The sequence below is a fragment of the Papaver somniferum genome, chromosome 1 (assembly GCF_003573695.1).
Source record: "Papaver somniferum cultivar HN1 chromosome 1, ASM357369v1, whole genome shotgun sequence".
Taxonomy (NCBI): domain Eukaryota; kingdom Viridiplantae; phylum Streptophyta; class Magnoliopsida; order Ranunculales; family Papaveraceae; genus Papaver; species Papaver somniferum.
In genome coordinates this window covers 215,630,760-215,653,296 of record NC_039358.1, presented here as the reverse complement: position 1 = coordinate 215,653,296, position 22,537 = coordinate 215,630,760, and the positions used below count along the sequence as shown (strand labels likewise).

Below are 22,537 nucleotides of genomic sequence, written 5' to 3'. Positions count from 1 at the left end.
CAAGTTTAGACAATTTGGATGAACATACAGACAATGAAATCACTCAAGACTTGAAAATTTTGACCGAGAAGTTGGGCTATCGCAATTCAATCAATGTCGAAGATGTCCTGAATTATCCGGAAGAAAATAAAATACATAGTTGTTGACAGATGAAGAAATAATCGAGAGCGTTATGGGAACTAATAAAGATGTGGAAGAAGATGATGAAAGTTCTACAATAGAGCCCCCTTCATGAAACGAGGCTATTAAAGCGGCAATCACATTGAACAATTTCTTTCTGAGTTAAGAGCAAACAACGCCAAAAGTTCTTACAATGATAAGAAAAATTAGAGATGAAATTGATTTTAGCAAAAAAACAGAAGACAATTAAATCATTTTTCAAAAAGTCTTTGTAAATCTTTAATGTATTGAATATATATATATATATATATATATATATATATATATATATATATATATATATATATATATATATATATATATATATATATAATGCATTATTAATTTATATTTTATATGGGGTCTACATAGGTAATCATAAATGTATTATCTTATAATTTTAACGAATTATTAATTTGTCACGTTGTCCCCGACTAGGGACTGGCCAAAAATATTATTTAAGAGAATTTATTAAATAATCAAGTATTAATTAAAAGAATTTCTACTGCAGTAAGTTACAACAAGAAAACTAATGGGCTAACCTTGCTGTTGGGTACCAGGCCCATACAGAAAACCCAACATCACTATTCAAGGCATCATATACAACAAGCTTGTAAATATTGACTAAAGTGTATTTCAAATTTTCAATGGTCAGATGATATAAGAAATGGAAAGCATGAAAGACCAAGATAAAACCTCAGACCGAAACGGTGTAGGAAGTTAATGTGCAGATTAAATCTTCTAAGTCCGGAGACAGAACAACCAGGCTAGCGTTTTTTGAGATTTTTGAAGAAATTTGGGGTGTCTTTATACCAACGGATACAGTTGAAATATGGGCATATCGCTTGCAGCCTTGTGCTGACACCATCATCCGATTTGATCAAAGTTATGGTACGTAGCCAACGATATATATTCCCTTGTGGCTATGAGCTGCTGTCGATCAGTTGAGGTGACATGGTTGGTTTGTTAGTAGGTAGGAGAAAGACGATGAAGAATCTGAAATACAAGATTGAGTGGCTTCATTAACACTTTAACAATGTAAAACAGGATGTCAATGAGATGCAGGAACTGAAGACCCCACTACAGGAGGAAGTTCAGCCTACAATAGTTACCAAGGCACAAGTAACCGCAACAGAAGATGAGTTATAATTAACCACGGAAGTGATACACATCCCGCGGGTTGTACCGCAAGAGAGAAAAGGAGTGGTGGGGACTAGTACAAGAGTTAATTCCACTGCAGCAATCTGATACTCAACTGTCCTTAAATGAGAACAACCTGTAACACAAGCAGGTATATTAAGACTTACTTGTTGTCAGTCATTACTAGCAATTTGCAATCATTGGGCTGTATTATCAACTGTTTTAGCATATAATTCTAATGCACAGCTCAAAATTTTGGTTGTCATTGTTAAAGTGTATAAACCATCCAACGGGGAGAGGGTATGCCGTATGCATAAGCATGGTGTTATTAAATCAGGTATATTAAGACTTACTTGTTCTCAGTTGATAGTAAAATCCTTAATTTTTGACCATATGGACAAAAATTCAGACATTGTATTTCAGATGAAATGCAAGATGTAAAGCACAAAAGACCAAGATAATAAAATCTAGGCATCTCATATTTCTACCGCAGCGGAGACATGATCTATCAAGTGCAAGTTTCTCACCAATTTTCAGTCATGACCGTTTTCTTTTAAGGGCTAGGCAACTTCTTGAGGTCCTCCTCATTAGCATACCAAGCTGGTACCAGTTTTGCCACATGAGGGTAAATATCCTTGTAAGAATTCTTAAGAGTGCCTTGTGCAACACCAGTTACATCAGCAACCTCTCGAATCAGTTTTTTCTCATCCGACAATTGAGCTATCATGTAAATAATGGACGCAGCAACCGTTAGAGAATTCCTCCTAATATCACAATCTGCAGTCCTTTCAACTGCTTCTTCAGCAGCTATCACAGCTTTATTACTCATACCAAGATTGGAACCAAAACGCCTAATAAAATCAACAGGTCTTGTAGTCACATCCGGAACTCCTTCCAGATGTTTACTAATATCCAATTTGGCACGTCCAATTTCCTTCCGAGTCACACCGCCACTCATCACGGAATGGATCTCCTTCATCGTTCTCGGTCCTAGTTGGCTACAAGCAGTAAACAAGCAAGCAGCCATCAATGCTTCCTTATTCCTCCCTCTAGTAGCCTTGGCATCATCCATCTTCTTATAAATCTCATTAGCCAAATCCTTTATAGTCGTAACAAGCCCTAACCTCTCAGCCATCACCCCAATAGTCTTAAACGCCTCGATAAGGCCCCTATCAGGATCAGGCGTATTAATATTACGGAAACGGGCAGTAGAAGAGCGATTCGCACCACCATTCGGCATGGAAATCATTGTGGTTAAGCCGCTATTAGTAAGAAGATGTTTTGATTTCTCTCCAACACGGTGAGGATCATTCTCAGTTGTTTCATTAGCAAATGTTCTCCATTCAGATGTTTCATCAATCGAGTGGGCTTCTAATACAAGGCCACACTCGGAACAGATTGTATCTCCGGCGGAATGGTCAAATACTACCGCTGTATTTCTTTTACAGTCGGAGAAAAAAGTATCCTCCATTATAAAATCTATCAAGTTTCTGATTTGGACTACAGAAGAAGCAGATGTTTTGATTTTTGTGGGCGGTCGCCTAGGGTCGAGAGGAATGGGAAAGAAAGGGAAAAACAAGAAACCTATTTCGAGGCATACTAGATTTTTTCGAGGCATACTAGATAATGCCAAAATAGGGTCACTAAATAAAAAACAACATCACCCCTCATCCACCATTTTTGATAATGGCATAACTACCCTTATATAATTAGTGTAAATGATTATTATTAGAATTGATTAATTATGAATTTTAAGGATTGATTAAACATTAAATTATTAGTGGTGAATTAGTAGAAAAATCAAATTTATGTGAGAGAGTTGGGATTTTTGAGAGGAAGAAGAAGAAGTGAAGAAAAAAAGCTTGGGTTTTGACTTTTGAGATTTTAGTGATTAGAAGTGACCAAAATGTGTGATTCAAATCAGAGGTAAACTTCTATCGAGGTTTAATTTCCTTTTATAAGTTGAATCTGCCAAAAAATTGAATTTTTAAAACCCAGATCTGCTGATCAGATGAACAGTTCGGTTGATAACTTTTGAGTCGAACCTCTATTTTTTTGAAATTATACCTAGGTTCGGCTGATAACTTGTCAGCCGAACCTATGTATAATTTCAAAAAAACAGAGGTTCGACTCAAAAGTTATCAGCCGAACTTCACTCAGAAACTGAATCATCCACTAGGTTCGACTTGAAAAATTGAGGTTCGGCTGGAAAATTGAGGTTCGGCTGGAAATATTGTAAAGTCGCACTAGCTGAACGTAGTGTTTTTGTAAATCATACACTAAGTTCGGCTCAAAATTGATACTGCAAGATCAGCCGAACTGATCTTCTGAAAACCCTAATTTCATCTTTGAAATCATATTCTACCGATCAAACAAAATAAAATCAATCAAAAACAACATGGGTTTGTTATGCATACATTCTAAAATACATCTAAGAGCAATTGAGATTTGGATTTCGCATTCCAACATCACTCACTTCGATTCGTGTTTCCTTTGTTTGATTAATTTCTTTACTGAATTGGAGTCCTAGATGTTTAAGTTTAAAGTTTATTTTGATTTTTAATTTTAGATTTTTGAGGATAAGGGAACTATGACAAATCGAAATTATTTAGGGATATATAGGTAATTACACTACCTTTAGACACCCCTTATAAACCCACCCTAGATAATATAATGGATGAGTATGCCTCAAAATAGGTTTCAAAAACAATGAAAAGTGATTTTGTGAGGCCCTAATATTTGTATTTATAGACAAAACTCTAGGTCAGTCGTTTCCTAGAAACTCCTCTTTTTACGGTCAAACGCTTTTTAGGAACTTTGGCCTCTTGTGAAAGAGGAAAGAACGATTGGTTCCAAAAAGTTTAACGGGTTTCGGCCGCCAAGCTCGAATGCTCGATAAATCCTGGACCCTCTGATTCGTTGCTGCTTCATGGTATATATAGCTCGGTTTCAAAAGTAGTGAAATATACGAAGGACAAACATCAGTCAAGGATATATGCTAATCATAGTAATGCACGATTATTACCAACTCCTCCAAACTTCATTTTGGTATTAGGAAAAAATAGCATTCAATTTTGGTATTAGGAAAAAATAGTATTTTAGCTAGAATTGTTTCTACTAATATTCTTAAGTCCGGGAGGTTAAAGGAGTGCCTTGGGGAGAGAACATTGGTTTTCAAATAATAGAAGTGGAGTAGACCCAACCTCTTTACTATCTTTTTTCGTTGTAAAGAAGACTTCACTTGGATATCTCTCAATGGACCATGGTACCTTTTTGGAAACATCTTAGCAGCAACAACACATCAAGGAATGAATATTTCAACCAATCCAGTTAAAAAAAATACCCTTATGGTCTAGTATTTCTAATGCAAAGCATAAACACTGAGGTCGTGAAATGCTAGGTCTGATTGCAAGCAAATTAGGGCAAGTGCAAAGAGTGTGGACAACTAGTGAAGTATCAACATCTGATTGTCTACCCAGAGTCCTGGATCAATATAAAATAACCTTTTATAGACACGCTACTATTGAAAGCTGGGAATTACCCAGTTACAAAAATTCACTTCAACTCTATTAATTTCCTTCAAAATTCTGTAATTATTGTCTCCTTTCAATAGTTGTGCTATTCTGCAAGGTTGTCCTTTAGAAGATATATACGATATATCAGTTGCATCTTCATATCCAGGGGACGATACTTTCTGGCTAAACGACGTACTTGTTAAGATTTAGAATCCTAAGGAAAACTTTGATAATCATGGAGTTTCAGTCCTAGTTGAATCCTATCTCAGTTTATCAGCGGTGCCTGAGACTTTTAATGATTTGTTTGGACACTCCTATCCAATCATCTCGGAAAATCCTATACGAGTTAGTCATGATTCGTACGAAGTTCTGAACCCTGTTTTTATAGATGAAGATAGGCCTCAAGCATCTAACTCAGTCTTAGGGGAAAAGACTTTCCCTTTTAACATTCCTGAAAATTTTATACCCTTGTCTATGTCTGCGTCTGATTCCTACCAATCTGCTAACTCAGAAACTCAACGAGTTTTGGAATCGGCAAGAGCTTCTGAATCATTACTTATACTTGGTTCTGATTTACTTCAAGATATCTCTAATCCGGTTCAGCCTAGATTAGAGATTACATCTTCAATTTCCGGTAGAAAGCTCTCATTTCTCACCTTATGAGAATGCTAGAGATTCTTTCGAATCCCCATTTTGAATCTCCTTTGCCTCGCCTTTAATCTATTCTATTGTTTCACCATTGTCTTCAATTAATTCTGATTGTATTGCGTCATCTTTTAAAACCCCAATATCACGGCAAAAATCATCTTTCAAAATTTCAATACGTGATTTTCCTTCTTCGTCATCTTCGAATAATCTTTGCACTATCTCTGTAAAAGATCGCAAGTTTCTATCGATCGATAAATATGGCTCTAATCTGCAAGAACAAGACAAATAAGAAGAATCATATCTCTCAATTCCATTACCATCTCTCATCCTTCGAACCAAAAGGAGAAAACCCAAGTACTTCACTTAAAACTGATCCTATATAGATAATTATTACTGAATTTCTCATTTTATTACACTATTTCATAACACTTCTACTGATTAACGCAATTTAGAATCAGGTTGCAGTACTTCATCTATCCTGTCTCTAATTAATAATTTACTTACAATTTAGACTCGTTTAAGTTATATATGCATAATCGATCTTTAAATTTCAGAGTTTTATTTGTTTATTTGGTTCAATTTGTATTCTAGGTTTTTCTGTTAGGATTGTAGTTTGCACAATAGAGGAAACTTTAGTTCTACATCCCTAGCTTGTTTGAAAATCTTAAGTCTCCAATATAACTAATTAAAATGAAAATCCTTGTCTGGAATGTTCAGGAATGTAAAAACCCACTAACTGACAATCATTTAAAAAGTCTTATCAGTAATGAAAAGCCTGAAGTTATTTTCCTCTCTGAAACAAAAAATCAGAGATGCTTGGTTAAATCTCTATAATCATCTTTTATTAATTATCACATAGTGGATCATATATGCATAGAAGGTGGATCAGTTGTGGCTTGGAGTGATGGCTTCCATTTGGGAATATTTCAATGGAATACTAATATGATTAATATAATTGTAACCATTGCTTTTGACACCAAACAATGGGCTTTATCTTGTTTTTATGGCATCCCTTATTCCTTAAGAAGAAACATAGCTTGGGACTTCCCAGAAGAGATAAGTGTCCAAATTAATCTTAGAAATATGCATTGGGTTCTGATAAGAGATTTTATTTAATCAATCTGAGAAGAAAGGAGGTTTTCCTTTTAACAAATCAAACAGTGAGTATTATACTATAAAATACTTTAAAGAGCTGGTCTATATGATTTAGGATTCTCTGAATATGATTATATTTGGGAAAACCATAAAGACAAGGTAGTCAAAATATTCAAGACAGACTTGATAGAGTTGTCATCAATGTTAATTGGCATTCACAATTCTCTAATGCTTCCCTGACTCATCTAGTAGCTATTGGATCAGATCATTTCCCTATTCTTCTTAATATAGATAATAAAGTTGCTAAATTAGATTGGGTTTTTAAGTTTTAAGATACTTGGTTAAAAGAAAGTTCTTGCACTCAAATAATAAAAGAAACTTGGAAAAACTCAACTGAAGAAGATGCTTCTAAAAGTCTAATTTTGAATTTGAAATCTTTTTGAGTAAACTTGCTTGATTGGAAAAAGAATATTTTTGTTTACCCTGCTAAGAAAATAAAATAGGCTTCTAAAAGAAATTGAAAGATTAAAGGCAAGTAGACCAACAAAATATCAACAGAAAAGAGTATGAGAGAAATTACTGGAACTAGAATCCCTTTATGACACTCAAAAAGCAATAGCTAAACAACAATCTAGGGATAATATAATTGAGTTAGGAGAAAGAAACACAAAATAATTCTACAAAATTACTCCGAGAAAACGAAAATGGAATAACATATAAAGTATGTTAAATGATCAGAATGTAGTTACTAGAAATATAAGCGAGATCAGCAAAATTCTAACTATCTATTTTGAAGTACTTTTTATTGAAAACATGACTGAACATTCTACAAATGCTCTTATCTTCAATAATATTCACCAGTCATTTCCTTTATTGATAATTCAAGTATTCTAATTCTGCCAATAAGAAAATAAATCTTCTTAGTCCTAAAAAAACATGAAACCTAATAAGTCTCCTTGTCCTTATGATTTTCCCGTTAGTTTATTCTTTCATAACTAGGAAACAATGGGATCACAAGTTACATCTACAGTTCAAATTTTTTCGTAAACAAGATAGTGTGTTCTGAAATAAATAAAACTTATCTTTTCTTGACACCGAAAATAAAACAACCAAGAAATCCTAGTCAGTTCAGGCCTATAGGGATTTGCAACACAGTTTATAAAGTGATTACAAAAAATTTAGCTAATAGAATTAAACCTTTTCTAGAAAAAATAATCTCACCTTTTCGATCTGCTTTTCACCCCTCTATACAGATATCTGGTAATATAATAGTGGCCCATGAAATTTTTCATTCTTTTAAGAAGAAAAAAGCTAGAACCGAAGGTTTAGGGATAAATATTGATATGTCTAAATATTTTGATAGAGTAAATTAGAACTTCCTTCTTTCTGTTTTGAAAACCTTTGGCTTTAATAAGGATGTTTGCCTACTCATAAAGCAATGTATTTCCACAACAACCATCTCTGTTTTTCTAAATGGAACACCAGGTGAACTTTTCAAACCTTTTAGAGGTCTACGCGAAGGATGTCCACTTTACCCATACTTATTTATCATATGTATGGAAATGCCTTTTTCAGGAAAACAAAAAAGTTTTACACGGGGTTGAGATAACTCATAAAAGTGACCCAATTCTCATCTCTTCTTTGCAGATTATTGTCTGTTGTTTGTCAAATCTTATCAAGTAAAGCGTGGGAATTTATTAGATAAAATATCAAATTTTAGGAACGTCTCTGGTCAACTTATTAATTTTGAAAAAACAGGAGTGCTTTTTAGTGAAAAAGTGGAACAAAAACACCAGAGAATGATGTCCAATTTGCTGGAAACAAAAACATATTAATCTTAGAGATCCTTATTTAGGAGCTCCTTTTTTCATGGAGAGATCAAATATAAAAACATTCGCTCCAATCCTTGAAAGAATGGAATCTAATTATCAACCTAGTAGATCAGTTTTAAACAGAGTTGTTTTGTCCTGCATTTCATCTTACCAAATGAGTTGTTTTATTCTCCCAAAACATATAACCAACAAAATTAAAGAAATCCAAAGAGGTTTTTGATGAGGGGAAGACTCAGGAGGAAAGTGTTACTATCCAAAATCCTGGTTGATCTTTATAAACCAATTCAGAAAGGAGCTTTATGTTTTAGGGATGCTCGTAATTTTTATTTTGCAATGCTAGCAAAGGTGGATTGGATATTAGCTAAAGAACCGGAGGCCCTATGGGTTCCAAATATTTTAGATCTAAATCGCCTCTTTGAACTAAACCCACATCAAATTGCTCGTGGACTTGGAGTTGCATTATTCGAGGGCTTGAACTTATTCACAAATACAATATGAAAAATTGGAAATAGACAAAATATAAGTATCTGACATGATAAATAGATACCTGGACTAATTAACACCTTAGCCAACCAAGGTAATTAGAATAATAAATACTTAACTTTGGTTTCATACTTAATCAATCCCGATACTTGTTTTTGGAATATCTCTCTAATTAACTCAATCTTCCTTGCTAATATTCCTCATAAAATTAGTAACATGTATCTTTTCAAAGATAAGGACCAAACTCTAAAAAAAAATCAACTTAGATGGACTCTAACCAGATCAGGGGAATATAGAGTAAAATCCCTGCATGATAAATTGAATGAAACTGGATCTGATATTGTCAGTCTATCCTTGCCTGATCTTTATGGAAAATCTATATGGAAGTTAGATATCTCTCAAAGAATTACGTTATTTTTATGGAAATGCTTACAAAATGCTTTTTCTACAAACTCTAAACTGTTCTGAAAGTAAAAGAGGTTGACCCTCATTGTACCATGTGTGGAATATAAATTGAAACAACTGAGCATATTTTATTTCACCGTCCTTATGTTATATGGAACTCAGCACCTAATCCTATTTCTTTAAATCTAGATAACTCTAGTAAGTTTTTAGACCCTTGCAAAGATTGGTTAAACAACCTTAAAAAAAAATATAATTAATTCTTAGTAAGATGTGGTTTATTTGGAAAGAAATATGCAATAGAGTTTTTGAAGATCAATCTAAAACTGCAACTAGTATGGCTTTAGAAATTCAAGGGCACATTTCTTTCTGGTCTAAAAGAAGTTATAAACCTAAGAAAACTCGTTTACAACGCCATGTCCAAGCAATAATGGTAATGTCCTAGTCTGTCTAGGTCGTTCCGTCAAAATGCATCCAAGTGATGCATATTTGGTCCATGGTATGGCATAGTGATGTCCATGCTTAATATGCTCCATTGGAAATGCTACGCATCTATAAATTAGGATAAGCATCTTTTATACTCTTTCGGCTAAGTTATGAAGCTTACTTGGTGCATGGTCCGCATATGCACCTTCAACCAACTACTCATACCTATATATTTTTTAAAGACATTTCTACAACTTAAATTAGGAGAGGAAAATGACTTTACCAAGTCCCAAGGCCGTGATTGCTGCACATTACTACCCTTGCCAAATAAAATGTACGATCGTGATGGTTGTACGTTCAGTTCTGGCTCCCAAGCCAGTTCCAATGTCCATCCATGATGGCTGAACATTTCTTGAGCCATGTCCAGTAAAGGGCCGTGAAGGTTGTATTTCCGGATTTGGCTCATAGGCCACTCCAATGTACATCCGTGATGGTTGTACATTTCCAAGGACAGCATGCTTTGGCATGTTGCATATTAACCATATGTCAATGACATGTGTAATGCGCCATTGTGGCGCTATTTTGTTCTAGGCCAGCCACCCAACTGGCCTGAAGCACCTTTGGTGCGAGATTGAGTCTTGGCCAATATATCTCCCTTGACCAATAAATCTTTGCAATACGCCTTACTTGGCGTCATATTGGTTCTATGACAATGTTCCTCTTTACGCGTAAGGGAGCTTGAGATGAAGCTTCATCTCATGCCATGGCGCATCTTTGCATATGCGCGATGCTAAACACACGGGGTGTTACAAAGCCTCCGACCAGTATTTTCTCATCTTGATCTCAATCTTTATTTATTTTATTTATTATCTTTACATTATTAGTTAATTTATCCCCTACTTGGATACAGTGAGAACGATCCTTACTGCAATTATATCACTTATTATTATTAGTGGGAAATACCCGATTTAATTTGCGCACAGACGACATGCATCAAATTCGCCAATGAAAAGAGAACATAACATTCATCCCAAAATACAGAGTCACGAGCATATCACTCTTAGCGTCATTGTGAGTGCTTAATTTGAAATTCTAGGTTATAGCAGTATTCCAGAAGTTGGGAGGGTAGAGTCTGAATTTGAAGCAATCGTGTCTGTTAAGTATCCTAATGCAGGTGTTCCCCTTGGGTGTCACTTCAAGAAAATCCGTCTGTGACATAAACATGTTTGGGGATTCAGTGTGCCATGACTTCATTAAGCTGTAAAATCAAGTACGAGAAAATTATGCCCACACAGTTAAGTTAAAGAGGTATGCACATTGTCCTAGATTGGCGACATACATAACTGGCTTACTACCAGTAATAGTTGTAATCGTTACCATGACCATGAATATCGTTAGTAATGAACTGCTCAGAGGATGGGAAAAATCGGTGGTAAGATTGAAGAACTGTGAGTTTAACATGGCACGGCTGTGACAACAAATTGATTGTGTCGGGGAGCACCTGGCAGCAACTGATGCAGTCCCTACCTCGGTCTTGATTGAGAAAGAGGAAGAGCAGATTCAGAAGCTATCCCAAAATTTAAAATTGAAGAGTGATATACTCAAAAATATGAAGGAAGCATACACCAAGGTGTTGAAGCCATTGCTAGATGGTTTTCCTTTACGTAGTATTTCTTTTCCATGCCAAAATTTATAAATCTTTTTTCAGATTTACAAATTTTTTATTTTGATATGTAATTTTTAATAGGTAGACGATCCGAAAGCGAATTATAAAGATTTTCTGACTAATAAGATTTTGGATTTCGAAGTAGAAATTTTGTTACGAAAAGCAAAATGTTTTGTGCGATTACCTCACCTCCTAAAATTGTGATATGTGTCATCCTATTTATCTATTTATTTTAATTATCCTATTTTATGTTTTAGTATATATGTTAATTTGTTAAAAATTGTTTTGATAATTTCTTTGTATATATTTTTATTAAAAAAAGAATTTTACGGTTGTCCTAATTGTAGCTCTTGTAGATTCTAGTTGAAAAAAATAATCTTTGTGGTCTTAAATTTCAAACATGGCGATCTTTACCAATTTTAGAATAAAAATAGGCTTGTATGGATACTATCAAGGACGGAGCCAAGATTTTTGTGCAAGGGGACGAAGCCAAAATTTTTTTTTACGTAAACCATTACATTTTTTTATTCAACCAAAGATATTTAACTTTCTTTTAAGTCTCAAAAATCATCAATAATTGAATCAATGCTAAACTTCCTTGCAATTTCTTTTTCAATATGCACAACCAAAGAGTCTCCAAGAAATTCATGACCCATTTTACTACGAAGTAAATGGTAAAAACTGTCAACTGTTCTTCAATAATCCATAATAAGCATATAAACGTAAATGAAAATGGGGCGGGATCGGCTGACAGCCTTAGTTTCACAGACTTTATCACAAACCGGAGGGACCGTTGATTTTTATCACGTTGAATGGCTAAGATGAAATGATAACAAACACGGATTGTATGTCGTAAACTTTCGACTGTCATTCTCTATCTCCTCCTCCGCTAACAGATCCAAGACTTTTCTGCAGTAAAAGAAATCAAGGATTTCATCTATCGAATGGATTTAACCTTTTTTTTTGTTGCAGATAAGTAACTGTAAAAGGATAACTAAGAGAGGATGAACCGAAAACTAAATCCATCTGACGCAAAAAGAGAAAGAAAGTCGAAACATTGAAAGTTTAACCGCGTCGTGGATCACTACCAAAACCCGCGTACTTTCCTTTTAATCTCAGTCGTTCGAAATTTCGATCCATTGTCTGTGGGAGTCTGTAAGAGCTCTGTCATTTGAGCTCTGTGAGCCGACCCCTCCCCAATGAAAATACAGAACTAAACCATCATACAGACTCTCACCTTTTTAGATACACTTTCATCTGTATCCCCATGAGTCGGACTAGGGCTGTCAATGGGTACCCATTATCGGATCCGGAACCGGATCCGGTATATTAGGGTCCGGTTCCGGGTCCTAAAGTTGGACCCATTAGCTACTTAGAACCTGTCGGGTAATTACCCGATTGGACCCGAATTTAAACGGGTCCAAACGGGTACCCGCGGGTATCGGGTACCCGTTTATTCATTCTTTTATTCATGTTTTTAGCAAAATTATAAGTATTTTTTCTAGTTTTAGCTTTGATATTTTACTCATTTAAATTTTTTCTCTTACATTTAATCTTTATTTAGTACATTCATAAGAAATAATAATAATTTTTTATAAAAATTACTTAAATCCAAGCTAAAAAGAGAAATATATTAAGTTTTTGAGATTTTTTAAATAGTTTTCTTTAGACCCAATGGGTACCCGGAACCGACGGGTACCCGTGTATTTAAACGGATCCGGTTCTGGGTCCACAAGTTTAGAAACTGGACTCGGAACCGTTAGGAACCGGAACCGACTTTTATAAGTAGGGTCCGGGTCCGGATCTAGTGATACCCGGAAAGACCTGGAACCGTTGACACCCCATATGTATGGAACAATTAGATTTGTTTTTGCACCTATAAAAAAATTGGATATGAAAAAATTGGATTAGTTCTTATACAGTTTCAAATAAAAACAATAATATTTTCTCCAAATCAAGAAAAATCAATCAATTATACTTTCCCCAAATCAATCCTACTTAATTCAGACAGTACTTAATCAATAAAAAATCAATCAAATAACTTTTTTGATCGCATTAGATAAAATAAAAGTTGCAGGGCTTTATTTGTTAGTTAGTTCTTTTTTTCCTCTTAGATAAAAATACAAAACACGTGTGTAAGTGAATAATAAGCCACATCCCAAATACGTGTTAGGTTAAGAAAACTGTAAGTGGTAACAGCTCAAACTTTCGCGTAACCCTTTCCTCGTATAGCCGCCATGTTCTTAACAAACTTGGAAAAAATCTCCAAGTATCCATCTATATAGTTGATAATTAATTTTAGGGGGGCGGATGCTTGATTTTCTCCCTAAAACTAAGGAATTTAACTACTATCAATGGGAATTTGCAAAAATTTAGGGGAGGCGACCGCCACCCTATGTTATACACAGCTCCGTCCCTGGATACTATTACTGGCCTTATCATCCTAAATTTTAATCCAACGACTTTTTTAAATGTTAAAACTAAACGTGATTAGTCGTCAACTGTTCAAATTTATAGCCCATATATAATGACTCTTTTAAGTCGCATGGTATAAATTCTTAGACCACAACGACTCTATTTAAAATTTTAGGCTACGTGTTGCGTCGTCATAGTCTTAAATTTCAACTATGACGATTCTTACCAATTTTGTAACAAAACGGGCATGCACAATTTCCAATTACAGTCATCATCTTTATAAATTTTAACCATGGCGCCTCAATAATTCTAAAACAAAGATTGAAAATTAAAATTGTCATAGTTCAAATTTATAGACCATGACCTTAATACAAATTTATAAACCATGACAATTTTTCATGAAAATATTTAATTTGTTTTTTTTGAAGCAATGAAAATATTTAGTGTTGACGTAATTGAGTACCTTAACAATTTTTCACGCAAGTCTGGAAAGATATTTAATGGTGAAACTGCAGGAGTGGTAAAAGCACTTACCTTCGTCCATATAGAAGGACCTGCACTACACTAGAGTTTATATTGAATATTAAGAAAACAAAAATTTTCAGACCCTCTTGTGATAGACGAAGGGGAAGTGATGGAATGTTTCCCGCTGAAATCTCAAGACCAAAAAATGGGGTCAAACTTTTGGGTGGTGCAGTCATCCTTGATGATGGGTTGTGAAGGGACTTTTCATTAGGAGAGCAGAAAAGGAAGTGAATTTGATGCAGCTTTTATCCAAGCTACGCGATCCTCAGAGTGAACTGTTACTCCTACGTGCATGTATGGGTATCTCAAAGTTGCGTTTTTGGCTTCGTATTTGCCATCTGGAATACATTGTGGAAGCTGTTGATATTTTTGATAGAGGTTTGAGAGAGGTGATAGAGGGCATTGTGGTTTGTGGGAGTCCGTTCTTTGGAGATCTACAGTGGAGGCTATCCACGTTACCTATTAGATATGGAGGCATGGGCTTACACACTGCTAAGGAAGCATCACAATATACCTTCCTTGCATCGCGTACGCAATCTTGGGGGTTACAGGATCACATACTTAGGAGTAGTGGAGTAGAAGACATGGATGACAAGTTTAATAAGGCTTTGAAGACATTACAAGTAACTCTTCCTGATTTTGACTTTCGTAGCTTTACCAATAAAGACACCGTTCCCCTTAAAGGACAAAGTATCATGATGAATGCTCTTTTTGGTAAAGTGGTTAAGGATACGAATAGAGTTCACGAGTTATCGGATAGACAGAAAGCGGTTTTTGGTTGCCTGCAAGCAACACATGCCCAGGATTTTCTCCTTGCTATTCCGATTGAGGGCCTTAGACAAAATATGACCCCCTTAGAGCACCGGTCCATTCTTAAATACAGGTTAATGATCCCTCAATACCCTTCAAATTCACGATGTCCTGCCTATATATATCATAGGATGTTTGGACTCATATGAGAACATGTAGTTTATTGTAAGGTAGATCATGGGTTCAAATATAGACATGATCATGTGAGAGATACTTTATACGATGTATTATGGAGAGTCGGTATTTCAGCAAAGAAATAAGTTGTTGTCAATTTTTTGACAGGCCCACTTGAGGGGAGATCTACACTCAGACTAGAAGATGTTCTCATTTTTGGATGGGCTAATGGAAAACACACATGTGTTGACCTTACTAGGGTCTCTCCATTAGTAGGTATTGGGCATGGCGCTTTTACAGTGGGACAAGCAGCTCTTAAGGCTGCCTCAGGTAAGATATCGAAGCATGACAAAGCATGTGTTGATAATGGACATGCTTTTATCCCTTTGCTTTTGATACTTTTGGTTATTTGGCTCCAGAAGCGGTTGGACTTTTCAAGAGAGTTCAGAAAGTCATGCACGGTATTGTCATGATTCCTGGTTCGAGAGAGTTTATTTTTAAAAAGATATGTTTTGCAAATTAAAAAAGGGCTTACGACGCAAGTTGTTGCTCGCTTGCCTGCTATGTATTCTATTTTTAAAAAAATCCATAACTTCTAAAATATTCCTAAACTAAAGAACATTCTAAAGATATCTTATTATGCTCAAAAAACAATAATAATAAAAGTATTATTAATCCCTAATTAAATAAGATTAGTCCTAATTAAGAAGGGGTGGCCTTGCCATTTTAAAAAATTACGGGTTAGGTAAGGGGTTTTTATTTTTTCAGAGTGACCCGGTTTACCGAGAGACATATTAAAGATTTTTGTTATTAGGAAAGCTAAAGCTGACTAGGGGGAAAGCTGACTTTTGGTCAACTGGATATGACCCAGTGTCAATTAGGGGTAAAAAGAATAACAATCCATGAGAAGTTAATTTTACTCCTCAAAACGTAACGAGACAACCATCATCAGGCAATGTCATCTTCACTTTGAGGATTAGCTATATCATTCGCCATCAAAAAATGTGCTTGCTTAACTGAGGTAAACTCAACAGAACGATCAACTAATCTGTGTGTGCTTGATCCTACGGGTAGTCCGGCAAATAAACCCTGTAACAATTTTGTCATTACATTTTTTCTTACCATGGACACTGTTAATAGTAGTGTACTTAGTCTTGAGTTGCCAAATCTGTCATGCGTTTTGTTTGCGTTTTTCCTCCAAATTCTCTATCCTATAAACTTGGGGAAATTTTGTAGCGGCACAGTTTCTCAAATGAGGTTACAACTTACAACTAAAACCAAGGAATGTAGTTTCAGCAGCAACACAAGAGTCTGCCTGTCATGGGTTCATTGACTAACTTGGAGACCTCAAATTTCATATCCTTCCATTTTGCAGGCAAGTGCTAAAATCTTTGGCACTACTGTGCATCTATGGAGTCTGGCCGGGCCAACATAATCCAACCCCAAGGATCCCATTTGGCTTAAGGTCAACAACAAATGCATACCCCTTATTCCAGAAGATGGAACAGTAACATCCAAGGGTGTCTGATGCACTTTCATGACAACTTGGACAACACAGTCAGATAAGATGTGATGCACCATATGGAGAAAAAGATTTCTGACATTGTATTTCAAGGTTCCCACGAAATAAGAAATGGAAAGCATAAACGACCGAGATAAAATCTCAGACTGAAAGGCTATAAGAAATTGGTAAAATTCAGATAATGTGCCTATAAATGCTTCAAAATTGAGGTATATCTCATCTTTCTACAATAATACAGCAGCAGCAGGGACAAGTCGAGTGCAAGTTTTGCAGCAATTGCAGTCATGAATGGGGGATTTTGTTTCCATTCTTTTCAAGGACTCCACAACTTCCTCTTGAGGTCCTCCTCACTAGCATACCAAGCTGGTACCAATTTCGCAGCAAGAGGATAAATTTCCTTATAAGAACTCCTAATAGTGCCTTGTGCAACTCCAGTTGCATCAGAAACATCTGGAATATGTCTTCTCTCCTCAGACAATTGAGCTATCATGTAAATAATCGATGCGGCAACCGTTATAGGATTCCTCCTAATATCACAATCTGCAGTCTTATCAACCGCTTCTTGAGCAGCTTTCGAAGCTTTACTACTCATACCAAGATTAGAACAAAAACGCTTCACAAATTCAACAGGCTTTGTACACCCCTCATCTCTACTGTCCTCCAGATGTTTACTAATATCCAATTTTGCCCGTCCAATTTCCTTCCTAGTCGCACCATTCGCAACGGAATGAATCTCTTTCATAGTTCTCGGCTTCTCTAGTCTCTTGCAAGCAGTATACAAACAGGCAGCCATCAATGCTTCCTTATTCCGCCCTTTACTGCCCTTCACATCCTCCATCTTCTTATAAATCTCATTAGCCAAATCCTTTATAGTCGAAACCAGCCCCAACCTCTCTGACATAACCCCAATCGCCTTGAACGCCTCAATAAGGCTCCTATCAGGATCAGGCGTACTAATATTACGAAAACGCCCAATGGAAGAGCGATTGGCACCACCAGCCGGCATGGAAATCTGTGTAGTTAAACCACTGTTCGTAAGAAGAGGATTTGATTTCTCTCCAACACGATGAGGATCATTATCAGCTGATTCATTAGCAAATGTTCTCCATTCTGATGTTTCGTCGATTGAGTAGGCTTCTAATACAAGACCACACTCAGAACAGATTGCATCTCCGGCGGAATGGTCAGATACTACCGCTGTAAATCCTTTGCAATCTGAACAATATGTTTGCTCCATGAATCAATCAATGAATCAAGTCGGGCAGATAAATTTTGATTTTTGATTTGATTTTTCGCCTTCTTGGGTTTTGGGGGCGTCGCTTAGGGTTCAGTGGAATATGAAAGAAGGGGAGAAGAGAAATGAAAAGTGAAGTGATTTGGTGAGACCCGACCCTAATTGTATTTGTAGAGGAAACTAGGTCGGTGGTGATCTTTGGACATACCGGGGTAACCGGTCAAACTATTGGGCTTGTTAAAGGGCTTTCCTGCTGCCGCCGAAGACGATAAAATTCCGAACTTATCCCTGGTTTGTTGCTTCATGCTGTAGGTGCAAGTTTTGCACTAATTGCAGTCATAATCCTTATTGCATTTCGCAATCAAATGTTCTTGTCAAGCCTTCTATAAGCTGTAATTAGTTCCTCTCGAGTGTTATAAGCCTTATTCAGTGTAGAACCCCAAAATCTGTACAGGGTCTGAGTTTCAGAATTTTGAAATTAGTGTTTTCATCCCGTAATTTTATTTCAAAGTGAATTTTGAATCTGAAACACTTAAAAGAAAGTCCACTAAAAAAGGATCTACTAAATACACAGTGTTTAAAACCTATTGATCAAAATTTGTTTTGCCGGAATGAGTACATCCAGCACAAGATCATATGTTGTAGCTGTTGATGCTGCAGCTGCTTCACCTGTTGTTAACCCAGGAAATAAAAGAGCTGGTAACAAGAGGAATGCTGCTGAGGAAGAAACCGAAATAAAGCTGAAGCTAAAGAAGAAAAAGAAGGTAGCAGCAGATGCTAAAAAGAACAAGAAGATCCAATAGTTTAACAATGGAAACGATTCGTCTCCTAAGGATTCTGACAACAGGAATTGGATAGTACCATGTAGCAAGAAACCAAACACAGGGAGGTGCTTCAGCCAAAAACAAAAGAGTCCAGGGATGAGCTAATGACCTATCCTGCACCTCAAGTGCAAAGCACTGGAGAATCTAAAACAGTTGTTGCTAGGAGCATATCCTTTTTCATGAAAAAAATCTGACGTGATTTGAGTTCTTTAAACAGACTGGGGAAGTTGTTGATGCATGCTTCAAGGATCGAGGTACCTGCTGAATTGAGTTTGCAACTAAAGAAGCTGCAAACAAGGCATTAGAGTTGGATGGCCAATACTTGGGTAACCGGGAAATTGTAGTTGGCCCTCTGTTGGAAAGCACTGGAGCATCCAAACACTTGTTGCCAAGAACTTATCATCTTCCACTACTAAATCTGATGTGATTGAGTTCTTTAAACATGCTGGGGAAGTTCTTGATGTGCGTTTCTCTTTACGTCAAAATGGAGAATTCAGGGGAAATTGCCATGCTGAGTTTGCAACTGAAGAAGCTGCAAAGAAGGCAGTTGAGTTGAATGGCAAATACTTGTTGGCCGTCCTGTTGAAATCGGCTTTGCTCGTGAAACCATATTTATCCGAGGTTTTGATACTTCTTTAGGAATAAACCAGGTCCGGAGCTCCCTTGAAGAGATTTTCTCAACTTGCGCAAAGATCTTGTGGATGCACATTCCAACGCTTCTTTGCACTAGTGTTCCCCAGGGGATTGCTCTCATCGAATTTTTTGATTCCCGAGATTTCCCCAAAGCTCTGGCTATAAATGTACATAAACTTGGTGAAACCTTGACAGTTGAAGATGCGACACCACTTCGACTTGATGTCAAATCAACCGGTGGTAGAATGAGAATTCTAGGAAGACGTGTTGGTCCTTACTGTGGCTCAATTTACCCTCACAGATACTTACTTTGTTCTGACAGAGGCTATGGTGGTGCTGGCATGGGAAAAGGTGGGAGCATCTACCATTTTCCTTCAGGAGATAAAACCAAATTTGATGATGGTCAACCTGAAGGAGGAACAGGGCGAAGTTTGAGATGAATGCCAAACGATCCAACGGTGTGGTGGAAATGTTATGTCAGCTGTTGCGTGTGCACTCAATCTGCTACCAGAAAATCTACAATCTTCTTCCTCTGCCTCTTTCAACCACTGCACAACCACATAAGACATTAAATCAAGTCTATAACTAGGATTCAATATAAATGGGAAAAAAGACGTTTTCAGCTGTGAATATAACATGAATCAAAAAATGAAAAAGACTAGCACGACGTGTCATTTTCCGTGAGATGTGAGAGGTTTTTGTTTGGCAGAGGCGTGACTATCTCCTTAAGCTATCCATTCTCTTCTGGTGATTAAAACTTGTGCCTTTGCAGATTTCCCTTTGATTTCTTGGATGCAGTTTTTATATAAGTTCTGTTGCCTAAGATTTTAAATGTTATGCGAGTTTATAAAAAGATGTGGCCGACATGAAAGTATCTGCACCCAGTTTCTCAATTGTCCATGACAGAATAGCCTCTTCGGTCAGAATACTCATACAGTGCATGCAAAATCTACAAAAACTGAAAAAGCTCTATATATTAGAAAGAACAGACCTCAAAGTGATTCACCAGTAATTCCTATCCTGCTGGTATCAGTATCTTCTCTTTGTGAAAATCTCTGCCCGATTTTACCTGAAACCAAACCTGCCATAACATTCCTGTACTTGGCAGAGAAGAAGGTAACGCAAGCTTGATTTGAACCCCCAGCTCTGGAACAAATGTGAAACTAACACAAAACTGGAATAACCGTATCAAATATGAAGCACCCTGTATCACCCTTTTCCCTTGTACAAGAGCCTGCATTTGAACCACGAAACAGGAAAAGATAACCAAAGTTATTACTTTGAGAATAGGGTCGTTGGAGTAACAAGAAAAAAGAAGAATCATGATTGCGCACAAAAGTCATTTTCGTTTAGAACTGACAAAAGAAGAATATATAAGGTGATAGAAACAATACATCTCTGCATGTCAATCAAATTTTTTAGCTTTGATCACCATGGCATTGGAAATAAATAGTAAGAGATATATTTCCTCGTGAAGCATATGCCTGATAAAACAAAACATAATGTATTTAATACTCCTTAGGTAATAAACATATATGAGAGCCATGAGCAACAAAAGTTGAGAATCCTTTATTTCTAGTAACAGTCGTAACCACTTCTTGCATTTGTTTGTGTTATGCAAAAATACAATCGCTGGCCTTCTGCTCACTTTCTTTCAAGCTCAAAATCAACACTGGTAAATGTCCTTGCTCACCATCCTACCAAACAAACCATATCAAGATAATCGCAAGACAACTAATTTCCTAGCCGGCTAAATTTTAATATTTACCTCAGTAGTTAAGCAAAAGTTCTCTTTTACCAACTGGGCAAGATTCCACTGCCTAGTCGGATATAAGCAATAAACAACTAAACTACCAACATAGCATATACAAAAAAGACAAAGAAGCAATTGAGCCTCACAGACAGTAGTAGTTTCTTGAACAAAACATTTTGTCGCGGATTCTGCCTGCTCCAACGAAACAGGTACTGATGACAATGTAAAATTCATCAAGTAAACAAATAAGTCAACTTGAACATACCAATATTAGCAGAATTTTCATTCTACAGTAGCAGATTTCAATATCAGGCATAACGTACACATTTCTAAATCCTTGAGAAATTGCCTATTCATTTCTAGTTTCAATCGTAAATGCCTTGTTAAACCTAGTTTCCCACCTACGAACAGACATAATTGGTCAAGGTGCACAACCCATGACCCCAAAAGACATCAATGCTATCTATTCTGAAAGAATGAGGTCGAAATACACAGACCAGGTGACCTAGAAAATGCAATCCTAATAGAACCCACACTACCATTTTCTCATAAAACCAGCAAACTTTGGCAATACATTAGTTACATCACAAATTCATGAGTCTAATCAATATCAGAACCAAAGATTTAAGGCAACTTACACAACATTTCAGAAACCCTAAAATTCAAAATTTAAGTAATTCAAGTTATCAAAATACAGAATTAAAAATCACCCACCGCGTATATTTCTACATACATAAACTTAATCAACATCAAACTGGAAAGAACCACAAAATATTTCCAACAATTAAAGAAACCCGATCTTTTATATTATCCTTTTTCTCACCTCATTTATCCACGTTGTTGAGAGAAAATAAAAATTTGTTTCCAAACCTTTTTACATAATGGATAAGTGGGATGAGAAGAAAGGATAAGGGCTTCTAAATAAATGAATAAATGTTCTCTCTCAGTCTCAGGACTCTCAATAACTTCTTCTCTCTAACTTCTGTGCGTTTTTTCTCCTCCTCTCTTCTCTCTTCTTCACTGTAAATAGGAGGAGAGTTTCGGAGAAGTTTCTATGACAAAAAATCGTATTCTTTTTATAACAGTTTTTTTTTTCATTTTTACTCTTTTACTGTATTTGGTTTGGTGAAAAACTAAAGTCTCGTAATAAGAGCATCTCAGTAGAGAGTGAAATTATTTATTTTTCATGACAAATAGAGTTTTACACCCCTATTTTCTATAAATTCATCTCCAATAGTAGGTCCTACGAAAAAGGAAGGGTGTGAAAATAAATAAGAAGGTCTTATAGAAAGTCTAGATCTTGAGAATGACCTCCATGTCATCAATTTAACAACTTTTTTA

General features: G+C 36.1%; 1 protein-coding gene, 1 long non-coding RNA gene and 1 pseudogene across 5 annotated transcripts; all 3 read right to left on the bottom strand.

Moving 5' to 3' along the window:
- Positions 1 to 1,852: 1,852 nt before the first annotated feature.
- Positions 1,853 to 2,770, bottom strand: LOC113336683 (transcription initiation factor IIB-2-like). The gene has a single exon (XM_026582330.1). The coding sequence runs from the start codon at positions 2,768 to 2,770 to the stop codon at positions 1,853 to 1,855; it is 918 nt and encodes a 305-aa protein (XP_026438115.1).
- A 14,094-nt stretch (positions 2,771 to 16,864) lies between these two features.
- Positions 16,865 to 18,105, bottom strand: LOC113336672 (annotated as a pseudogene).
- A 628-nt stretch (positions 18,106 to 18,733) lies between these two features.
- Positions 18,734 to 22,228, bottom strand: LOC113315783. 4 transcript variants are annotated; one of them, XR_003342959.1, is made up of 3 exons: positions 22,020 to 22,228; positions 20,435 to 20,927; positions 18,734 to 19,991 (listed from the first exon to the last, which is right to left on the bottom strand). It is a non-coding gene; the product is annotated as an uncharacterized LOC113315783 (long non-coding RNA). The 4 variants fall into 4 exon arrangements; XR_003342960.1 differs by having other exon boundaries at positions 20,435 to 20,677; XR_003342958.1 differs by lacking the exon at positions 22,020 to 22,228 and having other exon boundaries at positions 20,435 to 20,677; positions 20,838 to 22,009.
- Between the last annotated feature and the right edge of the window lie 309 nt (positions 22,229 to 22,537).